Source organism: Pelecanus crispus, chromosome 11, assembly GCF_030463565.1.
Source record: "Pelecanus crispus isolate bPelCri1 chromosome 11, bPelCri1.pri, whole genome shotgun sequence".
Taxonomy (NCBI): Eukaryota; Metazoa; Chordata; class Aves; order Pelecaniformes; family Pelecanidae; genus Pelecanus; species Pelecanus crispus.
Window position 1 is genome coordinate 28,303,170 of NC_134653.1, and position 27,596 is coordinate 28,330,765.

A 27,596-nucleotide genomic window follows, 5' to 3' on the forward strand; every position below is an offset into this window, starting at 1 on the left:
TGGTGCCAGGCAATTTCCCAGCTGCCTTCAATGGGCTTTGCAAAAGAAAGAAAAATATGCTCTCTTCCCCCTGGCCTCAAGCAGTTATTGCTATATGAGTTAGTGAAATAGTGCCTTAACTTCAGACAAGAGTCTCACAATGTCATTAACAAAAGCTGCCTTTCAGAGGTTGAAATGTAACCGGACAATAATCAATAAATAACAGTAACAGGCATCCCGTTGAAGTCTCCTCACTTAGCTGGGCAGCAAGTGTGTTCAGCCAACAGAAGGTCATCTGTGCCTTTAGGACCATTGTACACTTCTTGGAGAAGTTAAAAAGGGACGGGAAGGAAGAGAACAGAGACAGTGAAGGTCTGTCAGAGAGCTAGTTACATATTGAAACCATAAACAGGCGGCTGGGTGAATCCTGGTGCTGTGTATCCGTATGGGAAGTTTGCCTGGGGAGGTACTGCACTGGGACCTGCTGTTAACATCAACTGCTGGCCTATAAAAGCATGAGAAAAAAAAAAAAAAGAGTTAGTTTAAGAACCAAGCTTCCCTAATGTTAACTGTACTATGGGACAGAATTATTAGGCTTTTAGCTAAGAATCAGCCACTGTGCAAGCATACACTAGCGAGTCACACTATTACTCAACATGCACGACAGGGTGGGCGCCTAGGCCATCTGCTCTTGCTACCGGAAAACTACAAAAGCAAGGCAGGATTCAGAGGGAAGATAAGTATCAACTGATCTTGAGGGCATGACAAACCTGGCTTGTTTTGAAGAGACCATACTGAAAGCCAAACAAACTGATACTATTTAACCCATGCATGGTCAGAACTGAAAAGTAAAGCAATTCAAGCAAATAGTTAGGTCTGTTAGGTCTCACAGTCTGGAGAGTGCTGCAAAAGGCCCAAACATACCTTGGCAGATTCGTCTTCATCACTAGGAGCACACGTGCCTCATGCATATGTTAAATTCAGGTTAACATTCACATCAGACAGTGAGAACCAGTCACATCCTTCCCTTACCAGCCACTTCTAGGTGCTTGTTAGCAGAATGCCTCTTCAGAAGGGCTTCTAAAATAGCAGCGCACTTGAGGACAGCCATGGTTTTTTGGCTGCACGTGTCTTAAAATGGGTGAGCTAGAAAGCCAGTCTGCCTTTCTACTTGGAAGAGCAGAAGGCAGACACATTCCTCTTAGACAGGAATAACAGGAGGAATTTGCATGCTCTGTAAGTTATTCCCGGGGTTGTGCACACCTTGGTGTTCCCTGTCCTGTTACCATACTGAAAGACTATTCCTAAGCTAGAGTTCTGAGCCATGTAAGAGGAGCAATACTTTAGCTGAAGTGTAGAAGTACTGTAAGAGTGAGATGTCACTTCAACAACTTATGCAGTTCATCTAGCAGAGACAACCATTTTGCTATCTAGTTGAAACCAGTTTGCTTTGACTGGAGGTAGTCATTTAAGTTACCTCCACAAAGAGAGACCAGAGTCATAATAGGTAATCAATTAAAACCAAGTCTTTCACCTACCAAATACTATTGGAGTGGGTTCAGTTACTTGTTCCTCTTCTTTTCTTAGGCTTTCAGAAGCATCAAGTTTATCCACCTACATTGAAGCGAACAGGAGATGTATGAAGGCCTTGTCTAGGAATTACACCATCATGTGAAGCTTTTCATGCCTGGTACCTTAGCTATCAAGTGCTCCTTTTATTAGTCCAAGTTGGAGACTACAAAAGTCTGCATGTTCCCAGCAAGCTATGTTGTAAACCTGCCCTCCCAATTGCTTTAGGTCTATTGCAATAAACAATAGCTGTCAAACACGGCTGAGATCATCATTACCTTCAAGTGAAGCACGTTTTGGAACCCTATTCTAGTCACTGTTAACTATGTCCCAGAAAACAAGCCCATCAGACTGCAGTTCCAAGCATCATCTCAAATGGCCCTAATCTACAATTATCTATTAACATGCAATCCCTCTCCTCTTCAATGATAGGGCCCGGATAGTTGTAAATATTCCAGACCCATGAAGTTTGATCTTATCTAGGACTACAGCCTAACCTGGGCTGCAGAGTACTGGTTTAAACTGCATTAGTATTCACACAGACTCCTTTTAGAGGAAACCACTAGAACCATCATGGAAAGTGGTCTAGTAGTATCAGCTTTATACAGATCCCAGTGTTGTGCCAAATAAAGCTCTGCTGATGCTAAACACATTTGTGGAAGTGCTATAGTAATGCAGAGCCCTGAACACAACTTTGAATTGGGGGCGCGGGGAAGCAATCTGAGAAGGCAACAGTACCTTCCTTCTCTCAGGTTTAACAAGTTACATCTTCCGTAAGAGAACCACTGAGACTGGAGACTGCAAGGCATAAAAATCACACAGCTTCACATCCAGATACAGGCAGTACTAACATCCTGGGCAAACCTACATTTAGCCCAATGCTGTATTTCAGCATCATCCTTTCCTACTGCAAGAATCATATCTGGTCTGAGAAGTGCTGCAAGAGGGGTCTCATACTTTAGAGATGTTATCTAGGTGTGGTGTTTAACAGTTTCCTGGAGTTTCTGAAGTTTGCAACTCAAATTAATAACTTGAGTGGCAGCAGGTCTTTAATTGGTTCATTTATAGCTGTCAGCCTAACAGCTCTTCAGGATAACACTAAGTATTTGTGTTACAAATACTATCCATATTACTATGGATCAAAGCAATTGACAGCTACCAGTTTCAAACTAGTTGTATTGCTCTACTTATGACCTGGGATTCCCACTCTCTCTTAGATTAGACTTCCCTCTTTACTGCCCATAAAACACTACGGAATTTGAACAAAAGTGCAGTTACTCCCCCTGTTGGAGAAGCAGCAAGCATGCTGAGAGCAGATATCCTGAAGACGGGACAAGAGCAGCTCTCCAGGAAAGCCTAAATATCTGCCTGATTTTGCTGCCTAGAAGTGAAGTTGTCCAAAGGTTTCCACATTGGTGTTATCATACTTTGTATGCCTGGCCCTTTCTGGGACATAGGCTATTCTGTGCTTTAACACCTTTTTATGCATAAGAAAGGTAAGTTCTGGAAGACATACACACCCTGCTGATAAACTAGTCCATTTTTTGTACTTTTGAAGTTAGTTACATGACAATTTTAGACATACCACATTTATAAAGCCCATTCTCTAATTCCATGTTTTGCAGTTAATTCAGACTAAATTAGTTTCACCGTAAACCAGTTTCACCATGCAGATTTCCCTTCTGGCAAGTTATCCCATATTTAGTACATGTGATTACTTGTAAATCCAACCAGCAGTTTAAAAACCATGATCTTAGACCTAAACCTCACATGGAAGACTATGGGTGAACTTGTGTAGCAAGTTTCTCCTCAGTGGAATACGAGGAGGAGGAGTTTAAGATCTGTGCAAGTACTTTCATCATACTAACAGGCAAGAATTTTACAGAAGCTTTATGCCACTATTCAAACTCACCATGCCTGAAAGACTGCAGACTTCAGTAATTTACAGCATAACAAGCAATTTGCATTTAGAACACATCCTGTTACACAGCACCTGCTTTTGTTTACTTATGAACAACATCCTCCCTGCCACAAGATATCTGTAATATAGTGGAACAGGAGCCCAAACACGCAAGTCCTCCTCAATCACTTGCTTCTGTTTCCCACAGAGAGGAGCAGAGTCTGGTTGGATTTTCAAGTTGCTTGTAAATAGTTATCCTTTTAGCATTAGAAAGTGAACAGGAAATGAGTTAGAGCTAAATTACACTGCTCTTCTGGCAGAAGCTACAGCTAGATTCCTGTAAAAGAATCCTAGGATATTGAGGGACACAAATGAACACAAAGAGTTTGAAATCAGAGTGTCACCTTATAGAACAGCCCATCAACCTGTAAGAAAATTCAGAGGGGAATACTTAACATGACTGATTAGAGGCAACCTGAAGCAGTCACTTTTAGATTACTCATTTTAATTAAGTTCTTTACTGTGATGTCCTATGCAACCCTAGAGCCTTCTAAGGAAGTATCTTAGCTTAGCATCTTAGAGCTGGTTGAGACAAGCATTTCAGGACCACACACGATCAGAATCTCTCTTCGTTCTCAGTTGAGGACTAGCTATTGGTATCAGCATTGTACAGCCAGACTACGCATCTAAAGTTCTGTTTTCCATTTTAAAAAAATCTTCAGCAGTCTACTTCTATGACTGATGTAGGAATACTCTGTACTATTAGTTATTCAAAAGTTATGTTCTCTGTAACAAGAAAACAGAGCACTTTCAGAGTTACATGAAATAGTTATGCAGGTTGTCCCCACCAAGTCTTCAGCTTCATCAACTATGGAGCTGCTCCAAAATGCACACAGTTGCTTATGTCCACTGTTAAAAGCAAAAGTTTAACTAGACCTCTTTCAAGTCCCAAGGCATCTATTTATAAATTCTGCTAGCTAGCCTGAAGTGATTAAACCCACAGAACTTCCTAGAAGACCTGGTCTATGAAGAACAACAATATTCCAAATGCATGCAAAGAGCTCTGGTTTGTATAATGCTAATCTTCCAGCGGACTAGAAGTCTTAACTTTTCAGCCTATGCAATACTCACTTTGGTAAGGTACTCTCTCATCACTTGGATGAAATAAGGCATTGCGAAGTCCATGATGTTATGCCTCCATGCCAACTCAAGGACTACATCTGGGTGCAGCAAGTCATAACATGTGAAAAGGCAGGCTGCAAAGCATTCCTGCTTGCCTTCTTCCAGGAACCACTGAAGCAGCTTCTCAGCTAGTTCTGCATCTTTGGACTCTGCAGCATACTGCATAGCGTCCTACAGAAAAGAACAACAGTTAAGTTTCACCCTTGCCTGTCAGCATCTTGCTCTACACCTTATGTGCACGTTATTGCTACCTAGATAAGCCAGGTATTTGGCGTACCATGAAGTCTTTAACAATGCCAGGCATGTTCTGTAGGAGCCAAGTTATTGTACACACACTCAGTTAAGTCCTCTTACTTTGAGGCAACCCAGATACTTGTATTAACAGGCCTTCTTTAAGGACTTGAAGTGGCCTGTGAGATTTTGCTGTTTTGTAACCAGGTAAGCAACCTTTCCAGTATCCCACCTACCTCACCATTAGATACTAAGGGTTACCCAGAGCAGAAGAGATTATTGCATCAACTGCTTGCATCAAGACAGAAGACTGTTTGCCAGCTCTCTTACAGAATAGTCAAAAACTGTGAACTCACCATAGGCTCGAAGACTATACCATTGTAATCATGTTTCATCTGTACCCTAACAAGGGCATAAGTCTTCTGTTTTATGGAGGATGCTCCATCTCATACAGAAAACTGTACAAATGCCATTGATTGATACAGACAGATCTCCAAGTACAGGATAACGTTATGAAATTAGATTTAAGACATGCATTGAAATGCAAACACTTGTGCTCTAGGAGTCTTTCCTTAAACTTCAAGTGAAGGGCTAAGGCTAATTAGAACTCCAGATTTGAAACTAACGAAACACATTCAGTATCCAAGAGATCTATGCTTCATAGCTCAGACTTCTTTTTGACAGTCAGGGAGAAAGGCTGCATTAACTCACCTTATACAGACGGTCTTTCTTGCATAGCTCCACACTCTGTTTCCAACGGTTGTTACCCTTATACAAGTATGCTGCAATACGCCTAAATTCAATTAGTTCGTGCTTTTCCAGACGCTGAGCCAATGTTATGTTATCAAAGTTGTCATAGGCATCAATGGAAGCTCTCAAACCCTGTTTGAGAGAGAATTGTTACACATGCTTCCAGATGGTAGTAGGCAAGAACTACGAAGAGAAGCATCTAAGCATGGTGCACAAGTGTTTAGGTTCTGCCAGCTGGATGTTGATACCATGGCTACAGCTTGTTTACCCTGCCTATTTCATGCATCTCTCCAAAAGATGATTTTTAACAGAGCAAGATGTTAACTCAGTCATACTGACTTCACTTGACAGAAGAGAAAAGCTAGTTACCTTAAGAAGACAAAGCATGTCTTCCAAACAGCAACCTATGGGGCCAGAAGCAAATCTGTTTACAGAAGTGTTGCCCAGAGAATACATAACTAATATAGATCTTTATGAAGTGTGTTGTTCTGAGAGAAGTAACTATGGCATCTGCTTTTTTTGCAAATCAGTGTCTCAAGACTCCTGCCTGCAAAAGGTCTGATTCCAGCCCCACTACCGTTGCACTGAAGAGGTTATATTCTGTACAAGGGAATTACTCTGTGTCAGATGGGGAACAACCAAACTATGGCCTCTTTTTGTTGGAGAAAGAAGAGCATCCTTCAGGCCTAGCAATCTGTCTTGTGGGGCTCACCTGGTAATCTTCCTCCTCTGTTAAAAGGTTGTTTAGAGCTTCATTAACTCCTTTGTTGTTGTGGTTCTGGACTGAACGTAGATAAGGCTTTACTAGTAGTAGCCGATTAACCTAGAATTAAAATGATTCCAATACAAGGTTAAGCATACCAATTCCAATGCTTCATACTCCTGAAACAGGTTCCCACTTGTTATTACAAGAGTTTGTGCTTACTGTCAGGACCCTTCAGACAAAGCACCTTGTATTTCCAGAAGTAAAATAAAACAGCCTCCTAGGCCAGTTATGCTAACTCTTCCAGTGTTTCCCATATCAAGCCAGGATTGGGCTGCTTCTCAGTGCTTTATACTGGAGGCAAAGACACCTGACAGATGTCAACCCTTTTTTCCAGCCAGAGACTGGAGTATCTTAACTTGAGCAAGAGAATTTCTTATTCATCTACCATCTCCCAAACTCACCTTTGAAAAAAAATTGACTGTCCTGGTGTGATCCAGTCGTGGAGATAATACAAGCAGGAGATCATTGATAAGCAGAGGCTTGTAGTCTAAGTAGAACTGCAAAGCTTTGTAGTACAGCTCCACATTAGCCACCTGCATGGTTAGACACTAGTTAGCACTTCAAACACAAGTAAGCCGAAGGTGCTTAGTTTGGATCCCTTAGCACAAGTTTTATCTGACTCTTAAATAAAAGCTTAAGTTTCCTTATAGAGGCCAGAAGTGTTACACTTACATACAGAATTCTTGTTCAATCTTATGACTGCTTCTTGTGCCATCTGCTGCCAGACAGTGAAGTCACGAGCTATCAGGGGTAGTACAAGCCCACTCTAACCCATCCACAATCAAGAGATCCTGGCACAGGCAGCCCACTAGAGTTAATGTGCCCGTTTGTTGAACTCTGAAAGCCAGTAAAGACTGTAGTCTTAACCAGTCTAAGTTGTTGCCTTGAAACCCATAAGACCAATAAGAATGCGTTCAGTCTCAAATCTTGTCTAACTATTCATCAATTCACTATTATCTGCTGCATTCATGGGACTGCCCACTGCAATTCTCCCACTGAAACAGCTGAAAACATTTGCAGAGATCTTTCAAGAACAGTCACAGCCTTGGACTCAGACAGCAGTCAGCTCAAAGGTATTAAGGAGGTTACGCCTCTTGCTTGTGTCCTGTGATCTTGAGCAGTCTCTGAAAACATCCTGTGCTAGCTGCTGCCACTCACTAGAATGGGCTGCACAGCAGAAAACAAAGGCTATAAGATTAAATTAATTCTTGTGCTAAACTGATCAGAAGTTGTTTTAAGTACAGCAGGAAAACTGAGTAGTAGCTTAAGCAAACTCATTTTCTAAACAGCAATTCTGTTGTGCATTTTTGCCTCTGTTCTGAAAGAAACTCTCAGCACTGATTCAGTTAACTAGTTACTTACTTTGGCAATTATGTCTTTAAACTGCCCTTCTTTCCAGGCATCAGTGGGATGATTCATCATAGTAATTATTGCATTGTCATACTCCTCATACTTGTCATAGAGGAATACAAGTTCTGCCCAGAGATGAGCCTGTTCTGCAGCTCTGAGCACCTGATAAGGCAAGAAATCAATCAGTTTGATTCACTGACAGCTTCCCAACTTCACTTGCAGTATAGCTACCTTATTGCATACCTTTGGAATATTAACTCTAGACCAGAAGAGCTCCAGATGCTCCCTCATTTTCTGAGGCTTGAATTTGGAGTATAAGATGGCAAGTTCAGTAAACATTCCCATGTGAGCACGCTCTAGGCCCAAAGCAGCTTCCAGAAGGGCAATCAGTTCTTCAAAGTAGCCACGATCCTGGATGTTAGGAAAATAAGGATTGATTGCAAATTCATGACCAACTAGCACTTAAAGCTTGCCAAAATGCATATTTACTTGAATTCAACATACTTTTCTCTCCAAATGAGAGTGCTTAGTATTGTAAGACATAACTCCAATGAGGCAATAGAATTGTGAAAGAAAGGACAGTGAAAGCTATCACCCTTCCACTTACTACAGAAAAAAATGCATGCAGCTATTTGGAAATGGAGATGGAGGAAGAATGTGAATTTAAAGATCAGCACCACAGGGTATCAGGTTTTATCTGTGACCACCTTACTAGCAGATACAAGTATGCTGTCTAAAGTCTTCTAGGAGACTAACAGTGATCTAACCTGATAGTAACTGATCAGCTCTTCAAGTTCATCAGCATGGATGACTATGTGTAAACCACAGATCTGTGCCAAACGGAATTCTTTTCCATCCACACAGGCGAAGCATACCTGTAATGAGAGTTGGCAAAAAGTCAGTTAACAGGAGAATACTGCAATGCTTACTTAATCTCCTTATATGAAAGGGAAAGTTAATTAGCAAAGCTTCACCAAATTTGAGGCTTACATATGGTTCCAAATAAGTATTTCCATAATGCTTGCTCTAGAATTAAAATATCTGACATTAGTTTTACACCATTTTGTAATTAAGCTTTATTAGCTTGGGCAAGAGAACAGCTTATAAAGCTACAAATATACTCTGTGGCTAGAAACAGTTAGCAAGCTACTATCAGAGCTAGTTGTAGATGAGTTACTAGTTAACTCTTCTTTAATTCCCACATTACTGACAGAGCAAAGGAGTCCAATTATGCTCCAGAGCAACATGCTCAGAAGCAACAGTCGAGCACATTCTGCAGACTATTAAAAACAGGAGTTTAAGTTACCTCTTTCCAAGTCCTTGTGCTGTTGGCTTTGCGGCCACTGTCCACTGCCGCCTGATACTCTCCAAGGTGCACCAAGGTAGATGCCAGGCGAGCAAAGTTAGATACGTTGTTATAGAGTAGTTTTGCTGCTTCATACATCCCCTCTTCATAACAGCGATCACCAACCTGCATCAGGAGTCCAAGGTAAACAAGGGTAACAGCAAGAATTGGGAGTCAGCTAAGCAGCAAGTCATACATGGGAGCTATGGATCAAGACATACCTGTTGTATATGGGCATTATTAGGGCCACTAATAAACTCCTCCAGTTCTGACAGACGATTAGTTTTTGCCAGAGCAAAAATAAGTTCCGTCTCTACATAAGACTCTCTAGCCTTCTTCCTGGCCATCTGTAGGAACTTGACTAGGTCCTCCCAGTTATCTTAAAGAGATAAGAGATATTTAAGGTCCTCTGTTTAATCATTGTGTATTGCTTACCTTGCCCACCTTAGGCACAGTTTTCCCTAGTAGTTTCAAGGATCTCCTCCACCATGATACCAAGCCATTTGCATAAATGAATTCCCTGCTAAAGACGAAGTCACCTTCACATAAGGTTGAACTTCCTGCAACTATTCTACAATCCAGTTGGCAAGCAATTCTGCCACATACAGCTAAATGAATACATTATACTTGGCTATATTTTAGATGGTAACAGTCCAAATTATCTCCACATGAAGGTCTATCTTTGGCATAGCAACACAGACAAGCCTGTTGACAGGAATCTCACTAAACATTGACTCATCCATTCCATATACTGACTGCTCCCATTTCCTCTGAAACATAACCCCTAAGGCTCAAGAATCCCTGCTGCTTGATGTAGATGCAATAACCTAGCTCATATCCAAACAATCTTAAGTTTGAGGATGCTTTGCCTTACCATTTCTATTAGCTGCTTGAACAACTTCCATGTATGCAGATGGATCATCTGCCTTTATATAGGAGTCAATGGCTTCTTTCACCAAATCCTTCTGGAGCTGTGCTCTGGCTAGCTGGCTCCATACTGCTGGTTCATTACATCTCTCTGCAAATTCATAAGCACGGTCTAAGTTGCCAATGTGCTCAATCAGCACCTGTTTGAAATTGAAGTTGCAAGTTAAAATCAAAGCTTTGTAACATTGTCCTTCTAACAGAACTCTTCAAGTGCATATGCTGTTCTTTGTAAGCAATATGAAGCTAACTGCTTTTAGAACAGCCATTTCTGTCCAATGAAGTAGAGGCAGCAAGAATAAGACTCTTCTTGCTACTGTTTCTCCTCTGCCTTACAGAAGTCAGTAATGCTGGCCTAAAGACAATGCCTAACAGCATTTGCTTCTCCTGCACCTTTCAAGTATCAGTCTCCAAGGTAGCCACTCTGAAACAAATGCAGCACACACCCCCCAAGCATATAACACAACACCCTGACATCTAAACGGGTAGACATAGCACTTCGGGACACGGTTTAATCTAGTCTACCCTTGATTGGTTTAGTGTGGACTTGGTAGTGTATGGTTGGACTGGATGATCTTAAAGGTCTTTTCCAACCTAAATGATTCTATGATTCTATTTTTTGATTACTTTGATCAGATCAGCCTCTGATGTCAGTATTTTGACTCTGTTTTGCTATTCTTTGCACATAATCCCACTTCTCCCTGCAACTTGATATCATATGGGAACTGTACTCTTAAGTCTCAATGATTTAAGTGACAATCACTCCTTGAGAATCAATATAACAGTACACTTCCCATTCTCTCTATTACTAGCATTCTATACCTTCACACAGGAACCATGCCTCACCTGAATTGCTGAAGTATTAACATCAAATTTTCTGAATATAGCAAAGGCTTCTTCATATAACTCATTACTGATGGCAATGTTTGCAATATCTGGGGCATCATAGTTATCCAGCCGATTGATGTATTCCATCACGCGAGTGCGGTCAGCCTTAATAGCAGTCAGGATCAGTAGATTCTGGAGATTCCTTTGGTTAACAGAGGGCAGAGGCTATAAGCAGTTCATGGTAACACCTGCTCAAGTGACAGGTATTGTACATGCAAAAAATACACCTGCTTGTTGTCATTAGCAACAACCTTTCATCCCCAGATTGAGAAGCACTGATATTTGCCTTCAAAAAGAAACTGCTTACCAATATCAGCATTCTGTTCTCTCAACGCATCACTGCAAACTGCACAGTGTGAATGAGCTCTGTTCTTAAAGCACAGAGCACTTTAAATTCTGCTGTTTCACCTGATTATACACGTTTAAGAGTGCTTAGGTCCTAGAACCAAGAGGCTCACAAATAACTTGGGTCACTTCACAACCTGAACAAAGGCACTGAATAAGCTAAACTTGTGGACAAAGCTCTCCTCTTACCTGTGTTCACTGAATACAGAATTATCCAAGACAATTTTTTCCAATAACTCAATCAATTCATTAGGCAGGTCAGCAGTCATGAAAGCTTTCACAGTTACAGAAACCTCCTCTGGATCCTGTGTCTCTGATAAAGCTGTTTGGACAACCTGGATTCGAAGGCAGGAGAGTATTAAGTATTTTCCCCAAATGGGACACTTGCCAACCCATTCCAGTGAACTACAAATTAAGGCTTCAGAACTTTGAGAGTATTTCATCACAGACAGCAAGAAAGAGCTACTTCTATACTGGATATAGCTTTAAAAGTCACACCTTGGGTCTGTATAGGAAGCAAATTCACTAGAGGTAGGTCACTCCACAGAACAGAAATAATATCCTACTGCTAACTAAATTTTCTGACCATGAAGGTCAGAGTTAATACCTGCCACTCAAACTCTTATAAATTTCTGTATGGTTGAGATGGGGCCTCAGGGGACCTTGTGGGGGAAGACAGCTACTTTAATGCTCAATAATGTTTCTAAGACATCCTGAGGTCTCTTTGTACTGAAAGTTTAACCTTTGTGCTGTACCTGGTCAATAAGCTGCCGCCTGAATGGGTTGTTCTCTTCCAGAACATTTGCCCAGAGCTCAGGGTCCTTCCTGCGTACCAGATAGCGAGCCTCACTCTTAAACAGCGAGTTCTCATTGCAGACCTGAAGGAGAAGTTACAAATATTGGCATTAATGTTAAGGGTTAGTACCACAAGACAGGTTTAGCTAGCTATGAATTGGACAGTCTAGAAGACTGACTAGAACTAATTGCTGACCAGTGCTAAATGCCACAGACAAGTTCTTACCCAACCTCTGATCTGGAAGGCTCATGGAGAAGGTCTGCAGCAGAATTTCTATAGCTTCTCTTGGTTTTGCCCGACACACAAATACTGTGAGAGTGGCTTCACAGTAACTATTTGCTTCTGTTTGAAGTGAAGACCTGCAGAAGCCTGAAGAACTTAAGTTTTACATCTAGAAAAGGAGCCACTTGCCTGGGCAGTGTTAAATAGTGAACTGAGGAATGGTGCTGGTATTTAAAGCTAGAATAGGTTATGTGTTTAGTGTCATTAGCTTTACACTTGTTCATAGTAGCAAGTGGCTTGGATTCCCCTGTTAAAATGTTAAGGGTACAGAATAAATGTGAAGTCTCCTACAGAAGTGCAGCAATGAAGAGTTATGAGTTATGATCCTATTAATATCACTAGCTTCAGTTTCCAACTAGAAGAGTAGAAACCTGAAGGCTTATTCCATCTTCTACCAACAGGTCATGTTTTGTTAGTATCTGAATTAGCTCTTTCAATCTCAAGTACTTTGCTGTAAGCAAATTAGTAGTAGCACAATTTTGCTTTACATTGTACATCTATTAGGAGTTGAGAAGCAGGAGTTGAGCCCTCTTCTAGGAGGCAACAATGTCAAGAATAATTCTTACAGGAGGAAGATCTTTTCTCCATAACCAGAAACACCTGCTCAGAACATCACTTCAAGGAAGAAACTGGTATTGACAGGTTTTTATGGTTAACCAGAATGTTAAAGCTTATCTTAGCAAAGTTTTCTAGCAAAAGAACAACTCAGAGCCACCTTCACATCCTGAAATAGAAAAGCCATATGTACCCAGCCTTTTTTTTTTTTTTTTTTTTTTATAGCTACGGAGGAGGTATTACTTCAAAAATAGCTGCTGCAGGCTGGAAAGTCATCCACTTTCAGCAGTAAGCCTAGATTATACCACCATTCTAACACTCACAGGGCAGGCCTTGCCAGGGAACAGTGTTTACTTCCTTTCAAACATGGCAAAACAAGCTAGTTCTTACCCCTACACAGCTGACATTCTTTGCATATACTAGTGTGGAAGTGCAGGTAGGAGGAGAATGTTTTCTTTCTCAGCAGCCACAAGCACTACAATCTGGCATTAAGCTCTCTGGTGTTCAGTTTGAGACTAGGATGTGTTTGGAGAACCCTGGCAATTTCACTTGCCCTTGAACTTCTGAGGGAGGTTCTGGGAATCAACAAGCTTAACATACGAGAGGAATGCTATCAGAATAAGTCCTTGCAGTTTGACTGTAAACATTTATTTTCCTCATTTCTAGTTCAGTATTGGAGCAACTCGAAGGGTCAACCACAATTAAGGGAAAATTACAAGCCCTGTTCTAGTTTCAGGGAAGCTTTTCCTCCTACTGTAGAGTCAGGCTAGATGACAGCCTATCCCTTCTGCTGATCAAGTGCTCAAGGCTCAAAAAAAAAATCAAATTAACAAAGGTTTTACAGTAGGCATATTCATTAGCTGGGCCCAATAAACAATTTAATTTTGAGCAGAATCAGGAGATGAAACACATGAATGGTACCTTAAAGCTGCAGAGTTATACAATTTTAGTTTGGAGATACAACATAAGAGTTCTTCTCATCAGCATAAAAGTTAGTGTCTCCATATAAAAAAAAATCCTGCCTAACCCAACTCCTGAGTGGGACTGCAAGACAGGATTCTGCAAGTGTTAGACAAATAGCCAGCTAGGCTTCCACTTCAGGCAGCAAGCAGTTCTTTAACATGTTTATAAATGCAGTTTTGCTAACCTTTATGAGTTCCAGATCACATTGCCCCCTCTCATAAGCAACGCAGGCCAGATGAGGGTCCCTCTTTTCACAATATTTGCCAACTACACGGCTGTCATAGTAAGGATTCTCACGAAGGAACCGCTCTGGATTATTATTACTGTCAATGTAGATTTTGGCCAAGGCATTATGAGTCGCAGGTTCTTCACAGCCTTCATGAATCCTTGATTCAAGCCATGGCAACAGCAACTTAAGCCTTTGAAGAAGCAAACATTTCAGGTTTATAAGTCAGACTGAGGTATGCTTGACAGCTACCCATTAATACCTGGCCTTCCTTTCAAGCAAGTCTACTGGTCAGACTTAAAAGTAGATGGTCACCAGTCAGTTATTTTTAATGAGTCTTAACTAAATGGAGGCCAGATCTGCAGTTTAACATCAGGGAAGGCTGCAGATGCCACTAGCTTTGCAATCTTTCCTTTCAACTCCTGTTCTATTAGCTGGTTTTTCATGCTTAAAGCCATTTTTAAAGCCATTTGTTCATTGTACAGGTAACTACAAACTAATTACACAAGCTGCTGTGTGCCTACAAGACGACTGTCAAGACAGTTTTATCCAGATTTACTCCAAAGGCACATCCCATGGTTGGCTGTTCAGGACGTGTTCAAAAGCTGTGTTACTCATCACGCAGTGCTGTCAGGCATTCCTATATGGCCCAAATAATCAAGAGACTGACTAGCAAATCTAAGCTGCTTTTCTATAAAGAAACATAAAACAACATTAGTATTGTATCATTCAACAAAACTGCATCCAATTCAATCTGGGTGTATACCAGGGTCAGGGAAGCCCAACACTGGTGTCTATAGATGCATTTTCATTACCGATTTCTTTTTTCCACTTCAGCCACCAGCTCATCTGTTGAGAATTGGCCTCTAACCACCATGATCAAGTTCTTAATGACATCTTCAGAACAATCCACATCAAGAAGTCCTCCAACCACTGCTGGTATACGGCTAGGATTCACCTAGAATAAGCCACCATTATTAAATCAGTTATTAGCATTACTAATAACCCACCCCCAGTCTTCCAGATAGGGAAGATCTAGTTAACAATTTAAACTATGCTTTAGAGCACTGAATTTTAAGTTACTAAACACATTTGTATAGACATTCCATGAAAAACTGCACTTACAGGTTTGTAATAGACAAAAGGCTTATTGAAAAGCCTCTCCACTAAGAGAGACATAGCAGATTCTGCTTTAGTTTACTGAAAGGTTAAATTCCTTCTAAGGAAGGAAAGAGCAAGAGCTTAAAACTGGATTCCCCTTACCTTCTGTACATAGATCTCTATATACTTCTGCAGGTTATTGCGATATAAGTAGAGCACCAGGTCATGAACAAAGTCAAATCGATCACAGACAATGATCAGAGGAAGCTGGTCTGTGAGCTTTGCCTCCTGTATTTCATGGGGGAAAAAAAAGTAAGCAACCACCATTTGTTGAAGCATTTTCAAAGCAGGAAAGTCTGACCAAGTTCCCTTAACACCAGAAATCACAATACATTCAAATGTAAGACTGCCAAGCAGACAACTGACTTCAAAAGCAAGTTACCCACTATGAATACCATGTGGCCAGTCTATCAGTTGAGTTTTAAGTTTAGGCTCTTCACGAAATGCCGCATTAGGTCTACATCTCTAGCTTCAAAATGACTATCAATTCACTTAGGAATTCAGAAGACAGTTGCTGGGCCAAGAACTTAACAATGCAAAATGAAGTGGTATTAAAATCCCATTTTACCAGTCACAAAGCATGCAAAGTGTTGTAGTACAGGTTGACTCCAATTTTAATAAGCTTTGCCTAGCCAATATCCTTGAGAAAGCTCCTGCTGAATACTTCAGCATAGTCTTTCCTGCTGCCAAGCTGGATTCACCTATTGTTAGGTGACAACATATTGATGAGTTTGGTACAAGTTATATCATACAGTCTAGTTTTAAAGGAATGGTGAATTTGGGCTTGTTTTCCCAGAGATAGCCTAGAGGAACATATTATATGCCTGGAATAGGATCAGACTCCTATTTCAGCTACACAGTAGACTACTTGCAGCCATGCCAGCTAAACCTTGAGTTGTTTCTTCCCCTTCATTAGAAGGCTGCAGTTCTGCTGCTAAGCAAAACATAGAGGACTGCTCAATCCATTGGACAGAATATTTACCTTCAGAAAGTTCTTCACCCGTTCAGGGTTATAGCAGTTACTTTCACGGCAGATTCTTTCCACTTCCTTTATCTGACCAGTCTTGCAAGCCGCCTGGATGTACTTGAAGTGAACATCTGGATCCTGGCTGAAGTTTACAATGGAACCCAAGAAATAGAACAGTCCTAGAAAGAGTCACATGTTTTTAACATAGTTAGAAGGGTAAGCAAAGCAAGTGCTTTTACAAGCTGTTACGGGCTTCAGCTTGTGACTTAGTTAAACCCTGCTGAGAAAGGAGCTTTCATTCAACTGCAGGAAAAGTCAGAAGGATTCCCCCCCCCACCTTTTTCACATTTCATCTTTCTTTCTGGTGTTTACTCAAGAGGGTTAAGAAACTATCTAGAACAAAGCTACGTCTAGAACTCACTGTGATGAGCTCACTTTGATAAATACTTCCTAAGGTCCAGCCATGTGATAAGTACCTCTCCAATAAAAGCTACAATCCTTACTATTAGCTTCAATCAAGTAGTGCTTCCAAGTAAGCTGCTTCCCTCTAATACTGTACCTTCATAGCTTTTAAAAGATTCAAAAAGCTCCACAAGAGACTGGGTACCAAGCTGCTCATGGTATTTAGAAGCAACTTGCACACAGAGCTGTAGGTTTTGCCTAATGTTGGCTGACAGCATGGCACGCAAACACTCCACAGAGTCTTCAACTGAGAGAGAGCCAAAGAAGTTCACAAGCCACTGCAAAGAGAAGAAATTTTACTCAGTAACTTATACAGGATTTGACTGACTTCTAAAATGTGGCAACTGGCCAAAGTTTCTACCCCAGCTACTAGAGAGAAGACTTCCATGCGCTAAGACCAAAGACTTAAAAAGAAATGCACTCACCATCTTTACAACTACAAAAATGCAGTTTGGAAGTGAGATTTGAAATGCCCACCTGGGAAACTTAGGTCAGATTTAAGCCATCAAAAGTATGGATTATGGTTTAATCATTAACTGGACAAGTGTTCTTGAATCACAGCTATGTGTGCTACTTTGGTACCTACAAACCATCTTATAGCAGCTGCAGGGATTTTAGCAGCTACAGAAGTGCTAAAGAGTGTTCGCTTTACTTAAGCTTTCACTTTCTTACTCTGTACAACAGACTTACCTCAGGATTCAAGAGGTGAGTATGAACGACAGCACGTTTAATATCATAGAGATCCGTGTAGTGTTCCAAAGCTCGCTGGAGCAAGCCTGCCTTTTCACACAACTGGGCAATATGAGCACGATCATAGTGTGTAAACATTTGGTTTCCAAGAATGGCATCTGCAACCTAGGAGGTTACATTTCACATTCAGACTATCAGAGAATCACAGCAGCTCAGCCTAAAAATTGTTGAAAAGTCCCAGCAGTGACTCATTAGTAGTCTTTGATGCTGATAAACTACTTATAGATATCAGTATCAGACATCATATTCTTGTACAAGCCTACTGCTGTGTCTGCTTCACTTTCTGGAGGAACTAGGTTAAGAGGTCTTACCTGTGGGGCATGAATCAAATTCATTTCCAGGAGACGAGTCTGAAGGTGACCTTCTGCAGGGCGGTTATTTTTCAGGGCATCCAACAGAAAGGATGTGCACTGCTGGATAAGACTGTTCTCCATGAATACATCCACAATCTGTTGAGATTGATCCAGTTAGAGAAGGGGGTCTATATACACACATGCACATTTATCTGTACATACTAATGGCCTGGCTAGAAAGGCAGCTCATCACAGCACCTAGCATGCTCTATTCCCTTTGTTTTCATAGGATTACTACCATGGTAACAGAGAGACAAGTTTCACACTTTGTTTTCTTTTTCTCTAGAATGTAAGAAGCACATTACTTTGAGCTATTATGCCAGATTTTGCCACCCACTCTAGTTTAACACAGCATGCAAATCCCATCCCTTCTCTCTTGTTGGGATAGTTGCTACAAGAAAAGCTAAGACTTATCCTACATAGCTTCAATTAAATGGAAATTGTTGCCTTATTTCTCTGTTCATTTAACCAGAAGTGGCCACTGGCAGCCAGCACTCAGGCTTATTTGTTTGTCTTCCTGTAAATTCTCTGCATGTGAGGAGTTAATGTATGCTCCATTAAAGCCAGCAGTAGGACAGTAACACTCTATTGCTTAGACTAAGACTGTAGCAGATTCATTATCAATATTACAGTAGTAAGCCAGAAAGCTTCCACGAGAACTTGAGAGCACACTTGCCTCTAAAGACTTAATGGTAACCAAACTTGACTAGAATAGTTTAGTCACTTTTCTAACCAAGCCAGCTAGAGATCTGAACTGGCCTTACCAGTCCCCAAAATGGTACTATGCTATTACCTCTGTCTAGAAAGAGACCAGTACTCTTGTTGTAGGCATCACCTGGTTAATGTTAGCCAGTGGCTCCTCATCCTGTACCAGCATCTGAGAGAACTGCAGGCCTTGCTCTGGACTGACTCTCATCACACTTCTCAGTAAGAAGATCCAGTCTGGGGTATAGCCAACCTAGAGATTTCAGAAAGAGTCATGCATGTCTGGGAAGCTTTACACATCTTTCAAGCGTTCAGATTCTTTAGCACAGGCACTATAAACTGCTGTGAGGTTGCCATGCCCATCCCCCATCTTCCAGGGATTCTCAGACAAAAGCATTGCCTGTCTGTTAACACAGAAATTCAGTATTCACCTACTTAGTAACTGAACTTGCGCCACAGCATTTCTCTTGCTAGATGAGAAAACTGCTGGGAACAAGTCTTTCAACAGTCTTAAGGCACTACCTATCAAGTAAGGTCCTAAACTTACAACTGGATATCAGGCAAATTGTTTTGTAATTCATCCAAAAAGTGTCTTATGAATTTAGGAAGAATCTTATCTTTATTCTCTAGAATAAGCTTGAGCCAGTCCATTAATTTGATAGTTTATAAAATTCTGGATGTTCTGAATTTAGTTTTTTGCAGATTGCTCAGACCTTAGTCATACACTACGACTTGCACTACGACAGTGAAGAAAACACTGTTTCTCAATCTTACCTACTTATCAATTGTAAGTTGACAGGAATCAAACTTATCTCGTGGAAGATAATTTGAGAATGTACACATTAAACATAAGATAGATTCTTGCAGTTTGCAGTAACAACTTTACCTTTTTAGCATACAGCACTATTTTCTGGAATTGACCAGTTTCAGCAAAGCACTGAATCACTTTGTTTGGCACATTGGCACGAAGATAGACACTGAGCGCAAGGGTTGGGTCAGCTGTCTTCACCAAGTCTCCCAGCTCCTCTGAGCACTCCAGCTGAAGTCAGAAGTGGTATTTTGTCAAGCAGAAAAATTCAGAGATGTAGTATCAACAAAAGTGCTGTTCACACTCACTTGTTACAAGGCAATGGAATTACGCTAGTATCATAATCGAGCCTACCTTGTCTTCCTTCAGCCACTTCTCCAGAAGCTGCTTGCGGCCCTGCTGTAGGACAGGACGACAGAGCTCCAGAGACTCAAACTTGTTCAGCTGTCCCTGGTCAAGCAATATTCCAAAGTACTGGAGCAGGGGAGAGGCCTGCCCAGGCTGAGCTGGTACACTCTGGAACTTCCTGATTGTATCACTGGTACGTAGAATTCCCTGAAGAGGCACAAGACAGAGCAAAGCAGTGTTTAATTAGTGAAGGCTGAATAGTATTAGTCAAAAACCCAGGTGTTAAGCTATAACTGAAGCATCTACTCTTAAGCCTTCAGGGTGGAGATCTTCAAACCAATAATATTCTAGCAAGAAGTCAGTGGCCACAGCAAGTCCAGTTTACGGTTGGAAAAGTAAGCAGATGCTCCTTTATGGGATACAGGAGGATATATTAGTCAGAACAAAACCAAACTGCAGAGAACTAAGGCTAGTATTGCAGCACTTCAGCTTTTGAATGTCAAGTACTGAAATGCAAGTGAGCTAAGCAAGTCCACTAAGCTAAGGCAAATCCCCATGGCTTCTAAGCTTTACCTTTGGAGTTATTTACCTTTGGTGCAGATGCAGCTACTTTAGCAGCATCCGCATAGCTTCCTTGAGCAAACAGTGTGTTGAACTTTCTGGCAAATAATTCCTCTGCCCCAGCTAAATTACTACGTATAGCCATACGCAGTCCCAAGTCAGGATTCTGGAGAACATTCGTAGCATAGTTCACTATGTTGTCTTCTTCAACACATACAGAAAGCACCTGGAAAGGACAAAAGGCGTATTGAGGAGTACTGTCCTTTCCACAACTACTATGAAATATAGCAACCAAATGACTATGCAGCCCACCAGTGAAGTAGTAGATTATTAAAAAAAAAAAAGTTCCTCCCCAAGCAGTTCTGTACTAGGAGAGGTTAAAAACTGACTAATAACAGTTACTTGCTCCCATGACATTTGTTGCATCAAGTCACTCATTAGGTTTGTTACATTCCATCTGAGCTCTAGAAGGCTCAAAACCAGAATCCTGGATTTGTTACCTGTCCTTTTTTGTTCACACCAATAATGCCTGAGGTAGGTTCATGAGGAGCTGTGACAAAGATAGTATCAGCACTAATACGGTTCATGTAGATGCACACTCCAGACTCCAAGTCATACATGTGAATATATCCATACTTTGTGATCAGGTAGATAACACCATGCTTAATTCCAATCTGCCAAAAGATGAGTTTTTATTAGTCAAGACTAAGACTGTAACAGTTAAGACAGCTGCCTTTAAGCCTAGTCACAAGACAGTACTGCAGTGACATGCCTTTGCACTGACACTAAGAACAAATATAGCTTCAGGCTTCTTCCTTACAGACTCAAAGCAATGAACAGCGTTGCTGTCCACTTGGAGCCTTAGCTCCACTGAATAGAGAGGTTGAAGGGAAATTAAAATGCACCTGCAGCAAAGGACATACTCCTCATCCTAATGAGCCAGGCTGAGGGAGAAAGTTTGGGCATAATTAGCATTCTAGTCTAGTTAAGTCAGTACAAGTTTCTGTTCAAAAATATTGAGATAATCCCACTCTCTTCCAACAAGGCCTACCCAAAGCACCAGCAGAACCTAAACCAAGCTCAGCTACTGAGTACTCCAGTTTACCTGTCAAGTTACTTAAACTGGGGAGGCTTTCAAGCCAAAATGGTCTTCAAAATACTTTCTCTTTGGAACAAGTCCTCAGATGCGTTGTTAATTAAGCCTCAGGCTGAAGTACAGAGCCACATGAATCCTGCCATGTAGACAGTTTGCTTTGTTTACCTTTGTTTACGGCATCTCTTGGTTCATTTATGAAGCTAGTCTATTAGACTGGTCAGCAGTTGCACGCTCTGAGATAGTTTGCTTTTATTACACAATTTCTAGTCCTGCAGACACGGCTAAGTGAAGTTTGGTCTGTCAAGGCAGCCAGCTATGTTCTTTCCTAAAGAACCTCCTATTAATGTCCCAAATTGCCTTTTCCGTGCTGCTGCTACTACAGAGGTATGCTGATATAGGACTCCCCACTCCATTTGTCTCTTATAGTGACACCTACTGTAGATGAAATGCCACTTTCATGTGAAGCTACATTGAGCACCCTAACATTCTTATCTAGAACTCTGAACGTTAGTAGGAAGCTCAGTAGCCAAAGCAATGTTAGAGACATTCTACCAGAAGACACTGTTGAGGGTTTTTTTGGGTCTGATTGTTGTTGTTGGGGGGGAAGTTCATTTGGGTTCTGTTGGGGCTTTTTTTTTTTTTTTTTAATACAACCTTAAGTTGACATATCTGGACAAATACTGGAACAGCCTATATATTTGTGTTTGAGTTACCATTTTAATATCCAGGCTACCTCCCACAAATCTAACAACACCCCTCCCAGAACTAGGAGGATTAACAGCAAAGCACTAGTAGAAAGCATTCTTTATGACAGACACGGCAGCTACTTGCCAGTCTACAAAGTTTATTTTTTGGGGGTCAAACATTTACCTGCATCGCCACAGGAAAGTCTGTCTGTGCCTCAGGTGGGAAAAACACATCAACAGCTTTCTTAACAAATGGCTGATTTCCAGTAGCTGGCTGACCTACTTCAATTATGTGTAGCTAGGAAGAAGAGAGTACATGTCACAAGATTGCCTGCAAGTACAGCCACATGAAAGAAGTTCCTCTCTTCAGATATGCTACTGAAGTAATGTGCCCAATCCTGAAGTGGGATTCAGTCTGCGGAGCTGTGCTCCAGATATTTATCAGAGGGACAAGTTTTCTAGAATTTTCTGAAGTAAAAACCAGGAAACACTAAAAAGAAAAAAGAAAATAAAACCATGCTTTCTATGAAAGCAGACTGTATTTCTGTTCAAGACAACTTGTTCGATGTTTTGAGTGAAACTTGTCAATTTAACAATTTGGGCAGGACAAGACTAGAAAGCCCAAGACATTTCAGTGTTTCCTCAGCTCTTTACAGACTGCTCAGCAGTAGCATATTCAACTGCTATTGAATTCCACTGTAAGTTCGATGCAAACAACCTACCTACAGCACCAAGGTTTATCTAGTCTTTCTGTACTGGATTCAAGATGTAAGAAGCTGCTTAACAACTTCACTTCATAGACACACAAAACACCACGTGTGCATAAATTGATGCTTTAACACCCTGAGCTCAGTTCTCATTGCATCTACATTTGTTCTTATGTCTAAGTTTCACCCAAGCAACTCAGACTTTTTGCAGTTTCTATCCTATTGAAAGAAAGCATTTTGATGCTGACCAAATATGCTGCACATATGGTTCCCAAGCTGTTCCTCAGACAGCTTACGCTAAACTGTGTGATCACTGAAGTTCTATTAGTACTGGGTTCTGCTACAGCAGAACAGGAAAACAGTTGCAGACCTTACCTTGCCCCCTGCAGGACTCCTCACAGCAAAACAAAAGAGGGTAGAAGGTTTGGCATTTCCCTCTATTTTGAATTCTGCAAAAGCTGCTGCATGGCCCTCTATAGGCTGGGAGACTTTTCTATCAACTGAGTACAGCTGCATTGCACCAACCACACGATTTTGCTGGGGGGGGGGTAAAAAAAGAGAAAAAAAGAAGAAAGGTCAGCTTTTAGAGATAAGACTTCAAATGTTTATAGCAAGACCTTTGGGACAGTAAACTAAAAAGCAGCAAATGCCTCTCATCCCCTCCTCCAATGCTTTAATCACATTAAAGGTCAGGTTATTCCTACACAAAAGATATTTTTTAATTTTTTATCTATATAAACCAAAGCTAAGAAACTACAGCAGCTACTAAGTGAAGTAGGGCCAAAGCTCTCCTGATTGTTTTCATAGCATGCTATTTCCAGCTAACTTACCTGTGCTGAAATTCCTATCAGCAGCAGCCATTTTTGGTGTTCATCTGTTCTGTAATTGATGATTTGGCAGCCTGCAAGACTAGCATGCCTGTCAAACATCTTCTGGGGTTGCGATTCTCCCTCCATGCTCCAGTGGTAGACTGCTGTCTCTGTCACCAAGGCAACTGTATTCACAGATATCCATTTCCAGAAGATCACTTCCTCTGCCATCGTGTGGGCTTTCATTTTACTCTTCATCTCAATGTTAAAAATCTGAAGTGTTTTCCCAGCTAGTATGACAAAACGCAAGAAACATTATAGATAGATTACCACAATGGCCATCCTGTAGTCTGCTTATCTACAGGGACCCTGTTTAACCCACTATTCCAGCGATGCTACAGACAGTAGTCTGTGTCCTGTCACATCTGAGTCTCCTTTGATACTTGACTCATATCAAACAGAATCCCCTCCCCACCCCCAATACCTCAGCCATCCCTGAAGCAAAAAAGTCTACTTCTTACGGACACTTACATGGACATTCCAACAACTGACAAGCACAGACATTTTAATTATCTATAAGCTGTAGTTAAAAGAGTCTAAGCTACAGAGCTTGTGTAAACTCTGGTTTAGTTAGCAGCACTGGTATACCAAGTTATAGGTGTCTAGCAGATGTCATTCAGTATAATTAACAGAATGGCTCCAGTTTGTGTCAATTTAGTAGCTGCTGTAGATGACCTGGACTGAATCCAACAGTACAAGACTTGCAACAGCTCTTGAGATAGCTAAAGACCACAGCTTCCATTCTACTTTTCTGTTGAATGAACTGTGCACTCATCTAGGAGATGGATAGGCTCTGTACAACAGTAATACAACAAGTGACTATTGAAGAGGCCAGTCAAAAGTTCAGAAAGATTACAGAAAGGTTTGGAGCTTTAGTTCCAGTTAAGGTTAGTGCTTCATGACTTAGGTAACTATATTGCAGGTTTAAGCTTGACTTTAGTATTCCTTTTAACTACCAGAAGCAGCTACTAAGGGTAGACTTAAAACTAATGTTAACTGAAGCAACCTATAAAGAATTAGGAACTCTATTCCTTTCAGGAAGTCAAAATGATGTTTTACTTCAGTGCAGATGAGACTACTCAGCTCTAAGAATATTGTTTTCTGTTCACAAGACACCCACTCAGGCTGCGAGAGTATTGGCTTGTAATGCCGTTATTTCTATCCACATTTCAGAAGTGTTTTCCTTGCTAGTAACACTTCCGACTGTCAAACTGGTAGATGTTCCTTCTACTGGGAAATTTTGATAGATGAAGGCTGCTTGCCACTGAAGAATTTTCAAAATATACTAATCCTAAGTTTATACGCATCTCTAACTGCTCTATAAGGTTCTAACATAATTTATACAATATATTGCTCATATTCATTTAATGCAGTGCCAAGAAACAACACAAGACTTCAGAGCTACCTCATGCAGCATTTATGCTCCCTAGATTAACTGCATAAAGAACTGCTAACCTGATCAACTAGTTCCTAGGACAGCTTGCTAGCTTTCCTGGGACCAAAAGAAGCCTGTTTCTTACCTCCTTGCTCTGCACAGGCAGTTACTGTATTATACAAATACAACAAGCCCAGGCTTGACACCAGCTGTAAACTGATAGCTGGAAACTGTATTGGACAACGATTTGTCCAACAGTGGACTGGTGCTCTCAAGGGATTGATTTCTGGAGCTTCCACAGTGTGCACCCTTGCATGCAGAAGGCAGACGAGTAATTCTAGATGGTGACTAGAGCCCTTCCAAACAGAAATACCAGTACGTGCATACAGAAACTGCTCTCAGTCTTCCTGAAAAGGAAGCAGGATGTCCTTCCTAGTTTTAAGAACATAGAAGAAACCAATAAGCTACTAAAACAAGCTAAAAGCTCATGCTTGTCTTTTTTCTAGACTAAATTTGACTGCTGTGTTACAGTTGAAACAGCTTTGGAAGCTTCATCAGACATCCAGCTCTGGTGCCGCAGGAGCCATAGCAATTCCTTAAGTGTGGCAACATAAATTCAAACTTCAGAACTCTAAACTGTAATTACACTATGAAAAAGTCCATTATTTGGATTAAGAGTGAGCAGAACCTGCTATAAAGCCATAGTGAGGGCAAGTGTGAGTTTGAGTCTTATGTCTACTTGAACACTTTCTTAGGCCAAGGTCTGAGACAAAAAGCCAGACTCTGACCTAAGTTTTTCTGATCAAGCTACCAGACTGAATCAATCTACTTAGACTATTCTCTACAGGTGTCAAGTAAGCAGATTAATTTTTTGAACACTGCACGAGAATTTACATTTCAGTTCACTGGAGCATGAAGTTTCTCCATTCCACAAAGAATGGAAGCACCCCTGAGCGCTGCATTGTCCACTTACACCGACTAGGGAATACTCAGTACAGAGCAAAGCAAGAGAATCATGAACACAAGGACAAAGCATAAATCTTGGTACACCAGAAGAATGCCACATGCAATCCAGAAATGAAATTGTGCATACTGTATTTCAGTTTAAAAGTCAAGAACCATTTCATTTCTTTTTCTGAGGGTGGGTTTGTATGTTCATTGCTCAATAATCCTCAGATTATGAGCAACTCCCAATCATGGCACACTGAGTCACAATATGCAATAATTTTGACTACTGAAGCCTCGGTCAATCAGCAGGGAAAGTCTGGACTGACAGACTGACTTAAACCACATCTTCAGTGCAGTTCACTGTAGTTCTGCTGGTTATCATGGGTAACAACATATTGGTTAGGTAGCTCTATTTATCCTCTTTTCTACCCAACCCTTTCGTCATTAGATCATTGACAGAAGAAGAGATCATTAAGTTTGCAGTACCTGACAACACAACTTTGCATGGCAATGTGCCATCATTCATTCTGAATGATCTGTTCAGAGGACAAGCTTATTCACTCTGCATGGATAGAACAATACTCCTTTTGAGCAAGTCTTAACACTGGCAATAAAGCTATATTCTTCAAATCTGATGACAATCCATGTAGTTAGTAGGTTAGTTTTAAAACCCGATGATACAGTTTCCTTTTAAGAACTAGATGAAGCTCTGCTAGTGTAGAGAAGGCACTTTCCTTGCCAATATGGTTTGTTTAAAGGGGTCCAAGATTAAGGACAGTGAACTCTTAACAGATCTGAAATTATTTTTTCATTGTTACCTTTACCCACACCCCAGGTAAGGCAGCCCTTTGCAAGATGTGTAAGCATCTTAGCTGAATCACAGATTCAGCTGAGGTCAAACATTAATACCTTAGTTTTTCCCTGTCAGTATAAGCCTGAGATCAAAGACAAGATATTACATGTTTTGTGTCAGTTCTGAGGGCATTTATTTCTTGGACCCCCAAGTAATTTCAGCATGATTTTTCACAATAAAAAAACCACACTTAGGCAGAAATGAATAGCACACAGGACATGCTAGCAGAGGTCTCTCATAAAAATATTGCAACTTGGTTTTGTCTATCAACTGTACTTCCACCATATATACGCACACACACACACACATTAAGAGCACACTCTTCTCCTTCACTTGGTACAGTCAATAGTCAAAGCAGCCAAATGGTTAGCAACAAGCCAATGGAGAACACTTTCACTATAATACCAGTTGAGGATTAAGATCCTGCACCTGGCTATGAAGTGAACTGTCAAATGGCTACCTTAAAGTTCAGCGCTTTTTATGAGATTAGACCATTCTGTACTACCAAACATGAAACGTCATGACAAAGTTCACTCACCATCTGTTTAGATAAGATGCAGGAAGGAAAGTACATAGTCAGTAACAGTTATTGAGATTAAATACCAGAAGTCGGTCATTTAAGAAAAGAAAGAGAGATGTATTAAAAATTATTTATTTGAGCTCAGAGTGCTACTTAAAGGCAGTACCAACACCACAGGTACTGATAAGCAGAGGTCTTCCATCTGCAAGATCTCACGATTGCCAAAATTAACGTGCTTGTACATTCAGACTTTCACAGCTACTGGCCATCCTTATGACATTTTGTTGGTATCTAGTAAGCTCTTCAGAGCTACAAGAAAGGGCCAAGACAGAGCAGAGAGTAAGAATGGCTTTACACCCCTACTCATCTTTACAAG

The 27,596-nt window shown here is 40.9% G+C and overlaps 1 protein-coding gene across 2 annotated transcripts in view; it reads right to left on the minus strand.

Annotated features, from left to right (window-relative positions):
- Positions 1–368: 368 nt before the first annotated feature.
- The window catches only part of CLTCL1 (clathrin heavy chain like 1), a 36,096-nt gene continuing 8,868 nt past the window's right edge, over positions 369–27,596 (minus strand). Inside the window, exons 3-33 of one of the 2 annotated variants that reach the window (XM_075719365.1) lie at positions 24,914–24,925; positions 23,486–23,754; positions 23,031–23,192; positions 22,133–22,246; positions 20,667–20,840; positions 20,195–20,392; positions 19,612–19,812; positions 19,336–19,488; positions 18,580–18,702; positions 17,703–17,840; positions 17,332–17,496; positions 16,739–16,919; positions 16,195–16,358; positions 15,315–15,440; positions 14,867–15,009; positions 14,010–14,244; positions 11,985–12,107; positions 11,419–11,564; positions 10,843–11,026; positions 9,947–10,139; positions 9,294–9,451; positions 9,034–9,198; positions 8,495–8,602; positions 7,971–8,138; positions 7,740–7,889; positions 6,779–6,910; positions 6,324–6,434; positions 5,573–5,743; positions 4,580–4,801; positions 1,518–1,593; positions 369–484 (exon numbers count right to left, since the gene is read on the minus strand). In XM_075719365.1, coding sequence (XP_075575480.1) covers positions 369–484; positions 1,518–1,593; positions 4,580–4,801; positions 5,573–5,743; positions 6,324–6,434; positions 6,779–6,910; positions 7,740–7,889; positions 7,971–8,138; positions 8,495–8,602; positions 9,034–9,198; positions 9,294–9,451; positions 9,947–10,139; positions 10,843–11,026; positions 11,419–11,564; positions 11,985–12,107; positions 14,010–14,244; positions 14,867–15,009; positions 15,315–15,440; positions 16,195–16,358; positions 16,739–16,919; positions 17,332–17,496; positions 17,703–17,840; positions 18,580–18,702; positions 19,336–19,488; positions 19,612–19,812; positions 20,195–20,392; positions 20,667–20,840; positions 22,133–22,246; positions 23,031–23,192; positions 23,486–23,754; positions 24,914–24,925 — 4,781 coding nt within the window. The remainder of the gene's footprint in view (positions 485–1,517; positions 1,594–4,579; positions 4,802–5,572; positions 5,744–6,323; positions 6,435–6,778; positions 6,911–7,739; positions 7,890–7,970; positions 8,139–8,494; positions 8,603–9,033; positions 9,199–9,293; positions 9,452–9,946; positions 10,140–10,842; positions 11,027–11,418; positions 11,565–11,984; positions 12,108–14,009; positions 14,245–14,866; positions 15,010–15,314; positions 15,441–16,194; positions 16,359–16,738; positions 16,920–17,331; positions 17,497–17,702; positions 17,841–18,579; positions 18,703–19,335; positions 19,489–19,611; positions 19,813–20,194; positions 20,393–20,666; positions 20,841–22,132; positions 22,247–23,030; positions 23,193–23,485; positions 23,755–24,913; positions 24,926–27,596) is intronic. The other variant, XM_075719364.1, reaches the window with a different exon arrangement.